This window comes from Galeopterus variegatus, unplaced genomic scaffold (assembly GCF_000696425.1).
Source record: "Galeopterus variegatus unplaced genomic scaffold, G_variegatus-3.0.2 Scaffold234, whole genome shotgun sequence".
In the NCBI taxonomy this organism is placed as follows: Eukaryota; Metazoa; Chordata; class Mammalia; order Dermoptera; family Cynocephalidae; genus Galeopterus; species Galeopterus variegatus.
In genome coordinates this window covers 128,297-146,420 of record NW_007726345.1, presented here as the reverse complement: position 1 = coordinate 146,420, position 18,124 = coordinate 128,297, and the positions used below count along the sequence as shown (strand labels likewise).

The 18,124-nt window shown below is 40.5% G+C and overlaps 1 protein-coding gene across 1 annotated transcript in view; it reads right to left on the bottom strand.

The window, feature by feature from the left end:
* STK32B (serine/threonine kinase 32B) overlaps positions 1 to 18,124 on the bottom strand; it is a 131,900-nt gene that overhangs the window by 45,683 nt on the left and 68,093 nt on the right. The window contains exon 4 of the mRNA XM_008566327.1: positions 14,552 to 14,641. Coding sequence (XP_008564549.1) covers positions 14,552 to 14,641 — 90 coding nt within the window. The remainder of the gene's footprint in view (positions 1 to 14,551; positions 14,642 to 18,124) is intronic.

Genomic DNA, 18,124 nt, shown 5'->3' with positions numbered 1-18,124 from the left:
AGAGTAGAGAGAAAATGGGTCAAAAAAATATTTTCGGGGATAATGACCAGGAATTTTCCAAAAATGATGAATCATCAAGCCACATATCCAAAAAATTTAGAGAATACCAACCAGAATAAACACCAAAAAGAAAAGAAAAATACACCTAAGTACATCATATCTAAAACTAAAGATAAGGAGAAATCTTGAAGGCAGCTGAAGAAGGCAAATTACCTACAGAGGGACAAGAACACTAATCACAGTAGATTATGTTGCAAACCAGAAGCAATAAAGTGACAATATTTAAATGCTGAAAAACCCTGCTAATCCAGAATTATGTATGCAGTTAAAATATCTTTTAATAATATAAGGTAAAGACTTTTATCAATAAATGAACAAATGAAAAAGAAAGAATTCATTTCCAGTAGACTTTCACTGCAAGAAGTGTTAAAGGAAATCCTTCATTTAGAATGAATGTGATGCCAGATAGAGAACTGAAGCCATGTAAAGAAATAAAGAATACGGAAAGAGGAAAAAGAAGGTAAATGTAAAGTTAATTTTTCTTATTTTTAATCACAAATAGTGTATCTTGACTATCTGAAGCAAAAATAAAATCAATGAAGTATGTATTTATAGTAAATAAAACAAAAGATGGATGAGATGGATTGGGAGTATGTTCTTATAAAATTCTTATATTACACATGATATTACATAATTTTCAAGGAAGATTCTGATTAGTTGAAGATACATACTGTAAACCTAGGGCAACCTCTATTTTTTTTTAAGAGAGGTATAAATACTAAGCTAATAGAGAAATTAAAGTGGAATAATAAATAATTGTTAACTAATCCAAAGTAAGGGATAAAAAGAGGAACAAAGACCAAATTGAACAAATGGAAGAAAAATCAAGATGATGGATTTAAACCCAACCACATTAATTATTATATTAAATATAAATGGTCTAGATATCAATGGAAAGACAGAGATTGTTGGACTGAGACTGGCTATAAGAAATATACTTTGAATATAAAGACACAGGGAGGTTAAAAATAAAGGGATGGAGAAAGATATCACCAAGGGTGTGCTGGGGCAGGCTTAACACTGGCTCACAAGAGCATATTGTTAGCATCTCTTCCCAACTCCGCATTTGATTATGTCACATTGGTAGCTTGAAAGCAAACAGAGTGGAGTATTTACATCATGAAAATCAGCAAAATCTACAAATCAAGGTTTATTTTTTTTCCTATTTATCAGAGAGCTAGTGTGTTAAACATTTACCAGCATACTCCTGGATATCCCATGGAAACACTAACCAAAAGAAAGCTGAAATGGGTATATACAAATCAGACTTCAGAACAAAGAACAAGAAGGACACTATGTAATGCCAAATGGGGCAATTTACGAAGAAGATGTCACAATCTTAAATGTGTATACACCTTACAATGGAGCGTCAAAATATATGAGACAAAACTGAAGTGCAAGGAAAAATAGACAAATCCACAATTATAGTTGGTGATTTCAACACTCATATCTTAGTAGCTGATATAAGAAGTAGACAGAAAATCAATAGGGATATATATAGAAGGCCTGAGCATCACTATCAAACAACTTGACCTAACAGACCTTTATAGACTACATAGCCCTAAAGAGAATATACATTCTTTGCAAGTATACAGAAATATTCACCAAGATAGACCATACCTAGGCCATAAGACACATCTCACCAATTAAAAAACAAAACCAGAATTCATACAAGGTATTTTCTCTGATCATCACAGAATTAAGCTGGGCATCAAAGACAGAAAGCTATATGAAAAATTCCCAAATATTGTTGGAAATGTATATAACTGAATAAAAATATAACATATCAAAACTTGTGGACTTAAATCAAAATTTGTAGCATTAAACGCTTATATTGAAAAGAAGACAAGTCTCAAATCAATTATATAAACTTCCACCTTAAGAAACTAGAATAAGAAAACAAATTAATATAATTTTCTCTAAGTCCATCCATGTTGTAGTGAATGGTAGTATTTCATTCTTTTCTATAGCAGTGTAGAATTCCATTGTGTAGATATACCACAGTTTCCATATCCACTCATCTGAAGAAGGACATTTGGGCTGGTTCCAACTCTTGGCTATTGTAAATAGTGCTGCAATAAACATTGCAGTACAGGTATCCCTTTGGCATGATGATTTCCATTCCTCTGGATATATTCCCAGCAGTGGGATAGCTGGGTCATATGGCAGATCTATCTGTAATTGTTTGAGGAATCTCCAAACCATTTTCCATAGAGGCTGCACCATTTTGAAGTCCCACCAACAGTGTAGCAGGGTTCCTTTTTATGCACAACCTCGCCAGCATTTATCATTCTCAGTCTTTTGTGAAATAAGTCAGGCACAGAAAGAGAAATACCACATGGTCTCACTTATTTGTTGAAGCTAAAAAAAATAAATACACAAACAAACGGGGGGGCAGGGAAGAAGACACAACAATCACAATTTCTTGAACTTGTTAAGACAAGGGAACAGATATGATGTTGATGGGTGCGGGCGGGGGAGGAATCGGTAAAGGGACACAAAAATCAACTACATTGTATATTGATAAAATAAAATTAAAAAAGGAAAAACAAATTAAGTTTAATGTAAACAGAAGGAAGGAAGTAACAAGGAGAAGAAATCAATTCAATACAAAATAGAAAAATAAAAGAGAAAATTAATAAAGCTAAAAACTGGTTCTTTAAAAAGATGAATTAATTTGATAAACTGCTAGCCAGAATGACCAAGAAAGCCAGAGAGAAAACACAAATCACCAATTCAGGAATGAAAGAGGGGACATCACCACAGAATTTTCTTTCATTAAAAGGATAATAAGAGGATATTACAAATAACTGTTGCCCAAATATTTGAAAAGTTAGATAAAATAGGCAAATTCCTTGAAAGACATAAACCACAAATCTTAGTTAAGATTTACTTATTCTTAATTAAGAAGAAAGAGATTAACAGAATAGTCCTATGTCTATTAATGGAATTGAATTCATAGTTGAAAACTTTTCTGCAAAGAAAACTTCAGGCCTAAATATCTTCATTGGATAATCCTATCAAATATATGTAGAAATATTTATCCTGCACACATTTTTCCACAAAATAGAATGGGAGAGGATACTTCCCAATTTATATTATGTTGCTAACATTACTCTGATACCACAACCACACAAAGTTGTTACAAGAAAATAAAACTACAAATATTCCTCATGAGCCTAGATGTAAATATTGTGAACAAGATATTAGCAAGTTTATGCTAGCATTATGTACAAAGGATAATACAGCGTGACCAAGCGGGCTTATTCTGGGAACGTAAGGCTGGTTCAACATTTCAAAATCAACTAAAGTGTTTCAACAGACTATAGAAGAGAAACCGTATGAAAGTCCATTTGATAAAATTCAACATGAATTTGTGATAAATTGGAAATAGAAGGGAACTTCCTCAGTCTGATAAAGAGCAATTCCAAACACCTTACAGCTGACATCATACCTGATGGTAAAACACTGGATGATTTTCAACCAAGATCAGGATCAAGACCAAGTATTGAATGTTCTGGGAAGGGCAATAAGACCTCCCCGCCCCCCAAAAAAGAGGCACACACACATGTGAAAGGAGGAAGTAAAATTTCCTATTTGCAAGCATAATTGTATATATAGAATTCTCAAAGAATTTATTTAAAAAGCTGCTAAAACTGGTGAGTTTAGCAAAGTTATGGGATGGAAGGTCAGTATACTAATATCAATTGTATTTCTATAAATTAGCAATTAATGATCAGGACTGATTTTTTTTAAAGTAGTCATTTGGAATAGCACCAAAAATTCATAAAATACTTAAGTATAAGTGTAACAAAATATGTGCCAAACCTGTAAGCTGAAAGCTAAAAAGCACAGATTAAAAAAAAAAAACAACAACCAAGATTATCTAAATACATGGAAAAATATTCTGTGTTCATGGGTTGGAAGACTAGGATTGTAATGATGTTACTTTTCTCTAAACTGAAATGTAGATTCAATGCAATCCTAACAAAAATCCAGATGGATTTTTTTTTTTTTTTTAGAAATCAACAAGCTGATTCTAAAATTTATATGGAAGGGCAAAGGATCTAGTGTCTGTAGAGTCAAAACAATTTTGAAAAGAAAAAGGCTGAAGTACCCTCACTCTCTGATTTCAAGTATTATTATGTTTTTTTTTTCCCCTGGCAGCTGGCAGAAGGATCTGAACCCACGACCTTGGTGTTACAAGGCTGTGCTTTAACCCACTGTGCTAACTGGCCAGCCACAAGTGTTATTATGAAGCTACAGGGAAAATGTGATATCAGCCAAAGTATAAACAAATAGATCAATGGAACAGAAGAGAATCCAGAAATGGACCCACACTTTTAGGGTCAACTGAATTTTGACAAAGATGCAAGGCCATTCAATAGAGAAAGAAGAGTGTTTTCAACAAATGGGGGTCAAACAATTGTACAGCCATGTGCAAATCAGTAGAGCCTGAGTCACCCCTCACACTGTGCTCAAAAATCAACTCAGGATGGAAGACAGCTCTACATGTAAAACCCAAAAGTATTAAACTTCCACAAAAAAGCAAAGGAGAGAATTTTTGTGACCTCATGTGAGAAAAATATGTTTAGATATGACACTAAATGCACAATCAATAAATGCAAAATACAAAATTGGACTTCATCGAAATTTAAAACTTCTGCTTTTTAAAAGACTCTTTTAAGATAACAGAAAGACAAGCCACTGACTGGGAGAAAATATTTTTAAAATACATCTCTGATAAAGGAATTATATCCAGAATATATAGAGAATTCTCAATACTTAATAATAATAAAAAATCTAATAAATTAATAGACATGATTTGAACAGATACTTCACACAAAAGATACATGGATGGTGAATAGGCAAATAAAAAGATGCTTAACACTATCAGTCATTAGAGAATTGCGAGAATTAACACTGCTGTAGGCAGCTACCGGAATGACTAACAGCAACAACAGCAGGACAACACCAAGCTCCGGGGAGAAGGCAGAGCGGCTGGACCTCTCACTCACTGCTTGCAAGAATGTAAAACGCCCTGCCCCAACACGTCGAAAAACAGTTCGGTGATTTCTTAGAAAGCTAAACATGCACTTACCTTATGACCCAGCAATCCCACTTCTAGGCAATTATTCCAGAGAAGTGGAAGCTCAAATACCTATAAAAACCTGTATGCAAAGGTGTATAGTGGCTTTATTGTAATTATGTAAAACTGGAGGCAGCTCCCATGCCCTTCACCTGATGAGCAGGTAAACAGATGTATGTGTTTGCATCCTGTGGAGTTCTACTCAGCAACAGAAAGGAGCACAGTGCTGACACACACAACATGAGTAAATCTCAAACACATCGTTCTCAGTGGGAAAAGTCAGAGTAAAAAAACTATGTATAATATGATTCCATTTATGACTTTATGAAATAGGCAAAACCATAGGGGTAGAAAATTGATTGCTGGTTGCCAGGGACTTGGAATGAGGGAATTTGAGTGGGGTGGGGGTGGGGGTGGCGATGGAGCTGTTCTAAATATCTATATATTTTGGTGTCTTCCGGTGCAGGCATCGATGCCCGGACCTTGGTGTTACTGGCACTGCACTCTAAACAACTGAGCTAACTGGCCAGCCCTGTTCTGTATGTTTATTATGGTAGTATTTATTCAATGGTATGTTTGCCTGAATTCATAGAACTATACACTGAAAGAGTACACTTTACTGCATGAAAATTATTCCTCAAAAATCAAACATCTGTCTGCCTGCCTCTCTCGCACACAGCTAAGGAGGGTGGGCGTACTGCGGATGGGTGGATGGAGGGATGGATGGATGGATGGAGGGAGGGAGGGATGAATGGAGGGATGGACGGATGGAGGGATGGATGGAGGATGGATGGGTGGATGGAGGGATGGATGGATGGATGGAGGGAGGGAGGGATGAATGGAGGGATGGACGGATGGAGGGATGGATGGAGGATGGATGGGTGGATGGAGGGATGGATGGATGGATGGAGGGAGGGAGGGATGAATGGAGGGATGGACGGATGGAGGGATGGATGGAGGATGGATGGGTGGATGGAGGGATGGATGGATGGATGGAGGGAGGGAGGGATGAATGGAGGGATGGACGGATGGAGGGATGGATGGAGGATGGATGGGTGGATGGAGGGATGGATGGATGGATGGAGGGAGGGAGGGATGAATGGAGGGATGGACGGATGGAGGGATGGATGGAGGATGGATGGGTGGATGGAGGGATGGATGGATAGCAGGTTCTCAGAAAAGATAATGGCCTCACTGACCTGGGGCTGAGTGCTGGCTCTGCCACTTTCTCTGGGACAGGAGGCAGCAAACGTTACTTTCCTTAGCCTGGATCATTCTACAAGGAGAGTGTGAGCACCATCATGGCAGCCCCACCACCATCCTTGTCCACTCACTGCAGTGTCCTTGGGGAAGGGAACTGACATTTGGTGAGCGCCATCAATGCACCAGCCCCGTCATCTCCCTAGCGCACCTACCATCCCGCAGCCAATCCCATTGCTGTAACAAATTAATATTTGTTTAGGTGTCTCCCCCCCTAGACTGTGAGCTCTGTAAGGCAGGGGAACTTCAGATTTGGCCCTGGGCTCCCAGTGCTTAGCATATACCAAATAATCATTCCTCTAAGTAATAACAATGATACGAACAGTGATGACAGCATCAGCTACCAGTCTTGGGTATTTACCATTTGTCAGGTATTACGCCATGTGTCTTTGATGCTAATGTCATTGAATTCTCACAAACAACCTGCTGAGGTAGACTGCAGAAATCATTAATCGCATTTCTCAGAGGAGTAAACCCAGAGGTCCTGTGGTTTGACAGTCAACGTTTCTTGAGCCTTCACTGTGCTGAGCACTTCGTGTGCATTATGTCGGTAAAGAGATTCACCTGAGTTCACCCAGCCACCAAGTGGAAGCCCACAGTTACCCTAGAGCCATCCCTGGCAAGCTGGGTCCTCATGCTTTCCTGTTACCTGTTTGCATCTCTAAGGTCTCCCATGAGGCCGCGACCCCGTGAGTCTGCTCATGACAGTCTCCAGCACTGAACCTTCCGCTGGTTCCCTAGTCTCTTACCATGGCATTCAAGACCCCCATGTGCTGGCCTGCCTCATCTGTCCCTCCCCACCTCCTCTTGTTTATAAGCTATAAAAACACGGAACTGCCAGCTCCTTCCACCACACCCTTCCCCGTGCCTTTGCACTGGCTCTTCCCTCTGCCTAAATGCCCTCTCCTTGTCCTTACCCAACAGAGCACACCCTCAAAGTCCAACTCAAAAGACTGTCACCCTCTCCACGAATCTGTCTTGAAGCTGTCCAGGAAGAGTCCATCTCCCCTCTTTGTGCTGGAACCTGGTCCTTCCTGTCGCTGCACTATCAGTCGTGACCGCGACCTCTTTCCAGCTATGTTCACACAGTCTGCCCCTCTAGACAGTGAGCTCCTACTCCCCTCCATAGCCCAGTGCCTGTCTCTGAGCTCCCTAAACGCTCTATAAATGTTTGCTGAATGGAGTGCCCAGATCTTCATTTCGCCTCAGATCAATAAGCTCTGAAGCCCTGGGTGGCTGCTGGAACAGTTCTGACTTCTAATCTGGCACATTCCAGAGAAATTTTTTTCCCCCTCCAATTGCAAATTCCATCTGCTCTATTAATTCATGAAAATTCAGTTCTATGCAAATGTTTCTTCTGGGATCATCCTTTGTGACCAACCTTTGGGAACTTATTCATCAGCACTTTCCTTGAATCTGTGTTGGAACATCTGGGCCTTTGAACAGAACAGCTCAAGTGAATGAAATCAACAGACCTGCCACTCAGCACCAGGAATTTACAGCCCTGGGAACTGCAGGATTTGACTTTGAGAGAGCTCACCCTTGTGCCCATCTTACCCACTAAATTCCCATTGCCGGTCCTACTGCCCCTCTACAGTGTCTGGAAATACATCCATTTGGAAAATCAGCTGTGGCCTCTAAATCCCAGAAAAATCTCTCCTGTGCATTTGTTCACTAATTTGGGTCTGAGGCTCCTCTCATTAGGACACAAGAAGCCCTGACTCTGATGTACGGCTGAGACAATAAACTTATTTCTTGTCTGAGAAATATGGCCTTACGATACAGAAGCTCAGTGCCAAAAAGGCAACTTGGTATAGTGGCAAAAGCATGGACTTCATCCAAATAGCCTTGGCTTCAAATTCTGGGTCCTTCACTTACCAGCTGTGTGATGCTGGGCAGGTTAATCAACCTCTCTGGACATCACATTGTGTATTAGTCAGGGTTCTCCAGAGGGATAGAACTAGTAGGATATGTATATAAATATACGAGAGGGGATTTATTAGGGGAATTGGCTCATGCAATTGTGAAGGCTGAGGAGTCCCACAATAGGCCATCTGCAAACTGGATGCCGGTAGCTTGGCTCAGTCCAAGTCTGCAGCCTCAGAGACCAGGGAAGCCAATGTGTCACTGGTGTAATTCCTGGAATCCAGAAGTGGAAGTATCTCTAGCTCTGAAGTCCGTGGGCAGGAGAGCAGGGTGTATTCCAGCTCCCGCGGATAGAGAGAGAGATTCACCTTTTCCTCTGTTTTTGCTCTCTCTGGGCCCCCAGTGGATTGGATGTTCCCACCCACAGGGAGGGTGGATATTTCCCACCCAGACTCCTGTGGCCCACATGCTAATCTCTTCTGGAGACACCCTCACAGACATACCCCAAAATAACACCTTACCAGGTTTCTAGGTATTCTTAATCTAATCAAGTTGACACCTAGAATTAACCATCACAGTTCCTCATACGTAAAATGCGGGAGTTGTAGAAACCTCATGTGGCTCTTCTGAGGATGAAACAGGGTGATGGACACATGGTAGAGTCATGATACACGTGGGTTCTCTTCTCCCTTTTGAAGGTGGAGCCACCGTGGAGCATGGCCGGCCGGGGCAGCCCTGCTCTGCTCTCCTGGAGGTGAGCAGCCTGGACAGAGCGGCCTCCCACACTCGGTGGGAAGCCAGGGGGAGGGTGAGGACGCCCGAGTGGAGTCCCTGAGGGGGTGCCCGGGTAAGTCTGTTAGGCATGGTGTCAAAAGCAGGGCGGGGAGGTCAGAGCTGGCAGAAAGTTGCCTTGAATTTCTGTGGTGGTCCAGAGTCTACATCCCTTGAGATTAAGCTGGTCTTCAGAACCAGCCTAAAGGCAGCCAGAACTAATTTATAGGATTAATTTATAGCTCCACATGGGAGCTCCTGCCCCTTACCTCGTGTGTCTCTCCACAGCCCTCCCCAGTGGGACGTCTCCTGCAGCCTCTCCCTGACCTTTCTGGCGTGGCATTCCCAGGACTCGAAATTGCTCCTCTTCTCTGCCTCATCCTCCCTGGGGATCTTTCCCATTGCCATGGCTTTGCTGTGTCTCAGTGCTGGCAACTTCCTACCCACATGTCCAGTCCACATCACCCTCCAGATGCCTGGAGAGTATCTGGCCAGACCTGACATCAAACTCATCACTTCCACCACCCACAAACCTGCTGCTCCTGCTGTGTTCCCGACACAGTGAACACCGCCTTAGTCCACTCTCCTGCTGAGCAATCTAGAATCCTGGGAGGTAGCCTTTTAAAATTTTATTTTATTATTTTAAAAAATTTTTATTTATTTTTTCCAGGATAGTTAGTTTATTGAACATTACACAATGTAATCATTTTTTGAGGCCTTTACCAATTTCTCCCTAGCCCCTCTCTCCCTCTACCTTTCATACCTCTAGTAGCTTCATTTCTGTTCTCTGCTTTTGAAAGTTCAATGAATTATTATGATTGCTGTATATTTCTTTTTTCACCATTTATTTTCTTAGCTCTCAATTATGAGTGAGGACATGTGGTATTTCTCTTTCCATGCCTGGCTTAGTTCACTTAACATAATTTTCTCTAAGTTCATCCATGTTGCTGTAAATGGAAGAATTTCATTCTTTATTACGGTAGAGTAGTATTCCAATGTGTAAATGTACCACATTTTCCTTGTCCAGTCATCCACTGATGGACATTTAGATTGGTTCCAACTCTTAGCTATTGTAAATAGAGCTGTTATAAACATAGGAGTGCAGGTATCCCTTCGACATGATGATTTCCATCCCTTTGGGTACATACTCAGCAGTGGGATTCTTGGATCATATGGTAGATCTATCTGTAGTTGTTTGAGGAACCTCCATGCCATTTTCCATAATGATGCACTAATTTACAGTCCCACCCACAGTGTCGGAGGGTTCCCCTTTCTCTGCATCCTTGCCAGCATTTGTTATTCTCTGTCTTTTTGATAATAGCCAGTCTAACCTCTGCGATATGATATCTCAGTGTGGTTTTGATTTGCATTTCCCTGATGCTGAGTGATGCTGAGCGGTTTTTCATGTGCCTGTTGGCCATCGTATATCTCCCTTTGAGAAATGCCTATTCAGCTACTTTGCCCATTTTAAAAATTGCGTTACTTGTTTTTTCACTGTTAAGTTTTTTGTGTTCTTTTATATCCTGGATAACAATCCTCTGTTGGATGTATAGTTTGTCCATATTTTCTTCCATTCGGTAGGTTGTCTTTTCACTCCATTGTTCCCTTTGCTATGCAGAAGCTTTTTAGTTTGATACAATCCCATTTATTTATTTTTTCTTTTGTTGCTTGTGCCTTTGGGATCTTATTCATAAAGTCTTTGCCCAGTTCTACCTTCTGAAGCATTTCCCCTATGTTTTTGTCTAGTAGTTTTATAGTTTCAGGTCTTATATTTAAGTCCTTAATCTATTTTGAGTTGATTTTGGTATATGGTTAAAAGGTACGGGTCTAGTTTCATTTTTCTACATATGGATTTTCAGTTTTCTCAGCACCAGTTATTTATTTATTTATTTTTGTCTTTTTTTCCGTGTCCGGCAACGGATCGCAACCCTCAGTGTTGCCCCCGTACCGGACCGGGTACTGGCAACGGGAGTGCAACCCTCGGTGTTGCCCCCGCGCCTCGCTCAGCCAGTGAGCGGGAACCGGTCTGTATGTGGGATCCGAACCCTCGGGTGGGAGCGGCACCACGCTTCCCAAGCGGCGCACTATCCAGTGCGCCACCGGGCCGGCCCAGCACCAGTTATTAAAGAGGCAGTCTTCTCACGAATTGTGCTCTTTTAACCTTTGTCAAAGATCAGTTGGCAATAAGTTATGTGGGTTGATTTCTGGGTTCTGTATTCTGTTCCATTGGTCTGAGTGTCTGTCTCTATGTCAGTACCATGTTGTTTTCATTATTATAGCTTTATAGTATAATTTGAAGTCAGGGAGTGTAATGCTTCCAGCTTTATCTTTTTTGCTCAGTATTGTTTTAGCTATTCAGGGTCTTTCGTTGTTCCATATGAATATTAGGATTGTTTTTTCTATTTCTGTGATGAATGTCATTGGTATTTTAATGGCAATTGCATTTAATCTGTACATTGCTTTGGGTAGTATGGACATTTCCACAATGTTAATCCTTCTCATCCAAGAGCATGGAATGTCTTTCCATCTTTTTGTGTCCTCTTTAATTTCTTTCAGCAGTAATTTGTACTACTCTTTGTAGAGATCTTTCACTTTCTCAGTTAAATTGACTTCTAGGTATTTTTTTTTTTGGTGACTATTTATCATTTTTGGTTTAAAGTCCATTTTATCTGGTATAAGAATAGTGACTCCTGCTCATTTTTGGCTTCCATTTGTGTGGTATATCTTTTCCCACCCCTCCACCATTAGTCTGTGTGTGTCTTCACAAGTGAGGTGAGTCTCCTGTAGACAGCATATAGCTGGGCTTCTTAATCCAATCAGTCCGTCTGTGTCTTCTGAGTGGGGAATTTAATCCATTTGCATTTAGGGTTATTATTGAAAGGTTTTGGCTTACTCCTTGTATTTTATTGACTCATGTTTGTATGTTTTAAATAACTTTTTTTCCTTTCTTCCTCTTTTATTGTTTGTCTTCAGTGTTTGTCAGTTTTTTGAGGTGGTGAGATGTAGTTTCTTTCTCTTTTAGTTTGTGTTTTTGTTCTACCAGTGGGTTGTGCTCTTTCTTATGTATTCATGATAGTCACTATGTTTTTTTGGATTCCAGATGTGGGAGGCAGCTTTAACATCTCTCCTCCTCCCATTCTCCATCCTGCCAGTCTCTGAGTCCTGCCAATTTGACTTGTCTCAGCCTGGATCCTTCTGGAAGGGGATTTCAGAAAGGTTGTCAACAAGGAAAACCTTATTGGAGTAAGTATTCAGCATCTGAAGGGGAATAGTTCCAAGGGAACAGACTCACATATATATATCTATATATCTATATATCTATATATCTATATATATATATATAATCTTCTGGTGTTTGCTAAAATATAGTTCCTGTCATGGGAATCCAGAGAAGTACTTCAGAGCATGGTTTTTGGAGTCACAGTGACCTGGGTCTGACTGTCACCAATGATGTCAATTTGGGCAAGTCACCTAACTACTCTACTCTAAGCTCCAGTTTCCTCAACTCTAAAATGGAAATAAATAATTGTGTCTTCATCATGTTTGTGGATATTAAGTGAATTTATAGATGGAAAGCACTTAGCTCAGTGCCTGACATAGTAAATACAGTTCATGTGTGGCTTAATGATGGGGATATGTTCTGAGCAATGTGTCTGGCAATTTCCTCATTGTGCAAACATCATAGAGTGTACTTACATGAACATAGATGGTTTAGCCTATTATACACCCAGGCTGCATGGTATAGCCTATTGCTCCTCTGATCACTGTTGTACATGTGTGTATATGTGGCCTGTTATTGACTGAAACATTGTTATGTGGTGCATGTTATACTCAAAAATAAGTTGTTTGTTATTTTTACCATTATTTATTTCCAATCTCCATTTATTTAATTTATTTAATAAGTTAAACATTAATGACATGAGTAGTGGATTCTGGGGAGATGATGGTATAGACTTTGAATCTCCAGAAATCTGCACATAAAAACAGACAAAGGAAATAGATAGCTAAACACCAAACCCATGAATCTGTTTACTACAAAACCAAGTTGTTCCCACAACCTTCAGAATGTGTGGGTACTTCAAAAATTTTGTGGAAAGATTTTTCTTATATTTTAATTCCATTAATCCATGAACTTTTTGAAGTACCCTTGTAAAAGTGGGTGGGAACAAAACACCAGCAGTAACAAGACCTCCATGGTAGTGACTTTTGTACAGAAGGAAACAGGGAAGTAGCAAGGCAGCATCCAGTGGACCAGAGAACTGAGAACTCCCCAATAGCTAGCAGGTATTTGCTGAGAAGCACAGCTGACCAATCGCAGGGGGAAAAAAACACATAGGAGTTTGCCCAACTCAGTATCAGGGGAGTGAAAAGTGCCCTTGGTGAGTTCTAAAGTTGGTGGAGCAGACTGGGACACGAAAGCTCTTTGATCCATTTAGCCAAAGCTCCCTTCTAGAACAGAGCCCCAAGGAAACACTATGTGGGGTGGAATCAAAATGAAGCATGACAGAAACCCTGCAGACAAAGGAAAGAGAAGGCCAAGATATGAGTGAGTGGAAGGAAATCTCAGATCCAGGAAACCTTTTGAGAGAAAGTGACAAATACTGAAGATTGGCAAAGAAGATCTAACATTCAGACAATAGACATCCTTAACAAAGAAAACTAAAGCAAGAGCACAGAATGTCTACTTGTCCGGAGCCAAAGAGCCCAGCTGTTGCCTAAGAGCCTGCCTGCCCGTCTGGAGCCAAAGAGCCCGCCCAGCTATTGCCTCGAGGCCTCAGAGCCTTGTTTGCTGTTATCTTCCGTCCCTCCCCCTCCAGTGCACTACGGGTGTAGGTAACTTTACAACTTGCCATAGATAATGGGAATTTTCCATTTACCGGAACAACCCACCCTGTGGTTTTCTCAGTAAACCATCTGCATACTTAATTATCTGCTGACTCCCTCCTGCTGTCTATATAAACTGTGACCTTCTGGCTAATAAACGAGACTTGATCAGAATACTGTCTTGTCTTCATTTCTCGCGTCTCTTGTTCCATCCCATTCCCACTCCCCCCTCCAGGGTCTGCATTGAATATCCTGCGGGTCGGGACATCTACTAAAAATTATACTTCCATAAACAATTCCTAAAAGAAAACCAGTTTGAAACTACACATTGAAAGAGCACTGAGTACCTGGGAATATATACCCCAAATGACCAATACCAAGTTAAATTCTGGCAACACTAGTGGTCATTGAAAAAGAAAAAAAAAAAGGTTTTGCTCACTACCTGCCCAAGCCTGAGCCAAGTCTTTCTGGCTGAGTGGGAGTCCCCTAGAAAACCCAGGAGGGGAGATCTTCCTAGCAGGGGAGACAGCTAGGGAAAGGCCCAGAGCTTCAAGAGAGCATGTCATATACTGGGAACAGGTAGTGCCTGGTGTGGGGACGGCAAGAGGGTTTGGGAGGGGTGGTAGATGAAGCTTAGGCACTTTGCCTAGTCACATCAAAAGAGGGGACTGGAACACTCACCCATGTAGGGCTTGGTGCCAGCCATGGAGGAAGCCTTTTCTGTTCCTTTCACGACTGTTGCTATGTTGAAGTCTGTAATGTGAACGTGTCCTGCAAATACAGAAACAGAAACTCCAGTTAGCAAGAGCTGCAGGCAACTGGGTTATTTCCTTGTGGGATTTAAAGCTGCAGTCTGCAAGGTGAGGCACAGGAAGGACTTATTAGAACTTCTATTTATAATGATATTTTGTCTGATACTCTAAATATGTCTGTTTTATGCATGTTTTAGAGGATGAATTAGTTTGGTAGTACATGCACATTATTTGTAAATAAACATACTTTTGTTGAAAAGCAGGATAAAAAATTTATGGATTAAAAATTTAGAGACTCTGATCTAGAGAAGGAAACAAGGGGATGTGGGGATAAACGGAATAAAGAGAGGAAGGGAAGGAAGGAAGCAGGGAGGGAGGGAGGAAAGCCTGAAAGGTCAGTACTTGCTGTCTGAGGGATTTGGAACATAAAAGAAACCAGTGCTGAGAGCCTTGAGGAATAAATATAAACGCAATTACATTTCTCTCTATTTGTCATCACATCATGTGAAAACGGTGGGTTGGATTTTCACCAAATCTGAGTGTTGTGTTTGGGATGTGGGACTTAATTATATGGTGGTTGGCACACACAAAATTGACTTTGGGGGGACTTGGAAGGCACCTCCATGAAATGGGCAGACACCTGGGGTGCAATGAGGCAGGCCGAGAGCCCCAAGGGACTGCCTGTGGGAGAGGCGTTTCAGATGTGATCAGCCACAGTGGACCAAAAAGCACCAGTGTGTCACGTGCAAATCTCAAATTTCATGATCAAGTGCCAGCACTGATGTGTGAGCAGGGTGCTCAGCCAGGCACTCTGTTCGACAATCGCAGGTGAGCTGCAGCAGCGAGGTACTTCTGCAGAGATGATCTGTAATACTATACAGGTGCTGTAGGTGAAACTTAACTCACCCAGCCAGGTCTGTGCTGGGGTGTGTCTCCACCTCGGTAGAATTCCTAGAATGTATCCAGCCTGCTCCAGCCTCTGGGGCTTCCCCCGGCCTCTCTCTATGGCTGGAATGACTGTCCCCCCATTTAGCCATCCACAGTCCTGTCTGCAGAGAGGAAGTGTGGAGTAGTAGTTCGGTGCACAGACTCTGAGCCAGACTGTCTTTGTTTGGGGCTCAGCTTTGATGGGACTAGCGGTGTGATCGTGGGCAAATAACTTAATCTCTCTGAGCCTCAGTCTCCTCATCTGTAAAATGGGGATGTAATAAGGTAATACCCAACTCAGAGGGCTGTTGTGGGAGTCCGGGAGTTAATACACATGAAATGGTTATAGCGAGGCTGACACGCAGGAAGAAGGGAAGCTTCTCATAGCATTGTTATCCTGCATGGCTGGCTCAAAACCCATCTTCTTTAGCCAGGGCCAGTCCACCCCTGTACCCTCTCGTTTCCTCTTTTTTTTTTATACTAATAAACAAATTCACATTCCTGTTTTGGACTGTGAGGTATGAGGGGGCGGGTGCACGTCTTAGTCGTTGCTGTACCCCACGCCTACATAGGTCCACGTACAACGCACACATCACCACTGCAAGTGGATTCTAGAGCCTTCAGGTATGGCGTTTATTTGGCTTTCTTTCATTTCTCCCTCTCTTTAAAAGGTTTAGTATTTGCATTATGAAAGTAATGTTAGCTCATTATAGTAAGTCCAAGAACAGAAAACATGTTTTTAAGTCACCCGTTTCAACCTCCCATGTAATCAGGCTGATTCGGCTGGCTTCCCCATTATTTCTCCCTTTGCTTATGCAAACCTATATCCACATATGTAGGGACTTTGATTTATTCTTACAATAGTAGGATCATACTCTATGGGTTGCATTTAGCCATGTATCATGGACATCTTTCCAAGTTAGTACACATAGGTTTACCTGTGAGACACACACCCCCTTATCCTTGATTCTAAATCCAATTTTTTTTTTCTGGCAACTTACTTGGTGATAAGATTTGATCTGAAAATTCTCTTTTCAATTTTATTTATTCCATTTAGGGTGAATATTCATGTTTTCCTGTAGAAATATCAATGTATTTGATTACATGATACTCTCCAAACCCCTACAGGGGTGTTAATAATATACAGTTGCTAGTATTTTTAAATATTATTACATATTATATGTTAGACATACTGTTTATTATTATTATTATTATGCTATCTTATTTAATAAATTTTTAAATTTGAAAAGTTTTGAATTATGAAAACATGTCTGCCCCCAGGAGTTTTGGATAAATAATTATAGTTGCAAAGTATTCCATGGTTTGGTTGTATCATATTCTATTCAACAATTCCCTGTTATGGGTAATCAGGTTGCCTCCAGCCAGTTTTGTCTGCTTAATAGCTTGTCTTGCTATTATAGAACAAGCCGCAACAAGCATTCTTAAACATATCTTTATGTATGGTACTTTTATTGTGACTGGATAAATTCCCAAAAGTGGGATTGCTGGGTCCAAGGGTGTACATATTACAATAAAAAAGTTATAATTTATGGTATTATGAACAGAACGAGAGTGTGTACTTCTCTGCACTTTTACTAGCACTAGCTGTTATCAGTGACTTCATGGTTTGCAAATCGTTTGTTGAGAAACAGTATCTGCTGAAACCGAGGCTGCCCATTTTTCATGTGACCGGCCTCCCCTGTGAATCGCCTGTCTGGAATCTTGGTCAGTTTTCTATCAGAGCTCCTTATTTACAAGATATATTTACCCTTTTCTCTGCTATGTATATTGCAAATATTTTCTCCTAGCCTGTGATTTGTCTTTTGACTTTGTTTACAGTGTCTTGTGCTAAATAGAAGTTTGAAAAAACCAAATAATACAGTGTGCTAATTTTATGGTTTCTAAGTATTATTTTTCTTACAACTTTCCAGTTTCCAGAAGCCTATTTCACTACTAAGATTTTACATATTCTCCTATATTTTTTCATAACACTTGTATAATTTACCTTTTATATTTAAAATTTACAATCAGCTGGAATATATTTTTGTACATGGTATGAGATAACATTCTCGTTTTATTTCTTCCAAATGGAGAGCCAGTTGTCTTGACAACATTTACTGAAAAATCCATTTGTTCCCAATAACTGTAATGTGACTGTTTTATATCAAGTTCCACATACACATGGATCTGCCTTTAGATGGTTTCTTCTGTTCCACGGCCCTATTATTTAATGCTGGGTCAGCACTGTACTGTATTGGTTTAATTACGACAGGTTTGCAGACTACTATAATATTAGATAGTGTTTCTAATTCTAAAACGTTAGATAAATTCTATAATACTAGATAGTGTTTCTCGCCTTTGTTTCTTGTCAATGTTTTCTTCATAATTCTCAGACATTTATTCTTCTGAATAAACTGGAAATAAATTCTGTCCAGTTTTGGGAAATTCCCCCATTAAGATGTTGATGGGAATTACCTTAATTTATGCATTTACATGAGAAGTGTGTTAATTTAATTTTTCCATCCAGGACCCTGCTCTTTCATCTGAACCTTGCTTTATTCCTTCAATATACTTT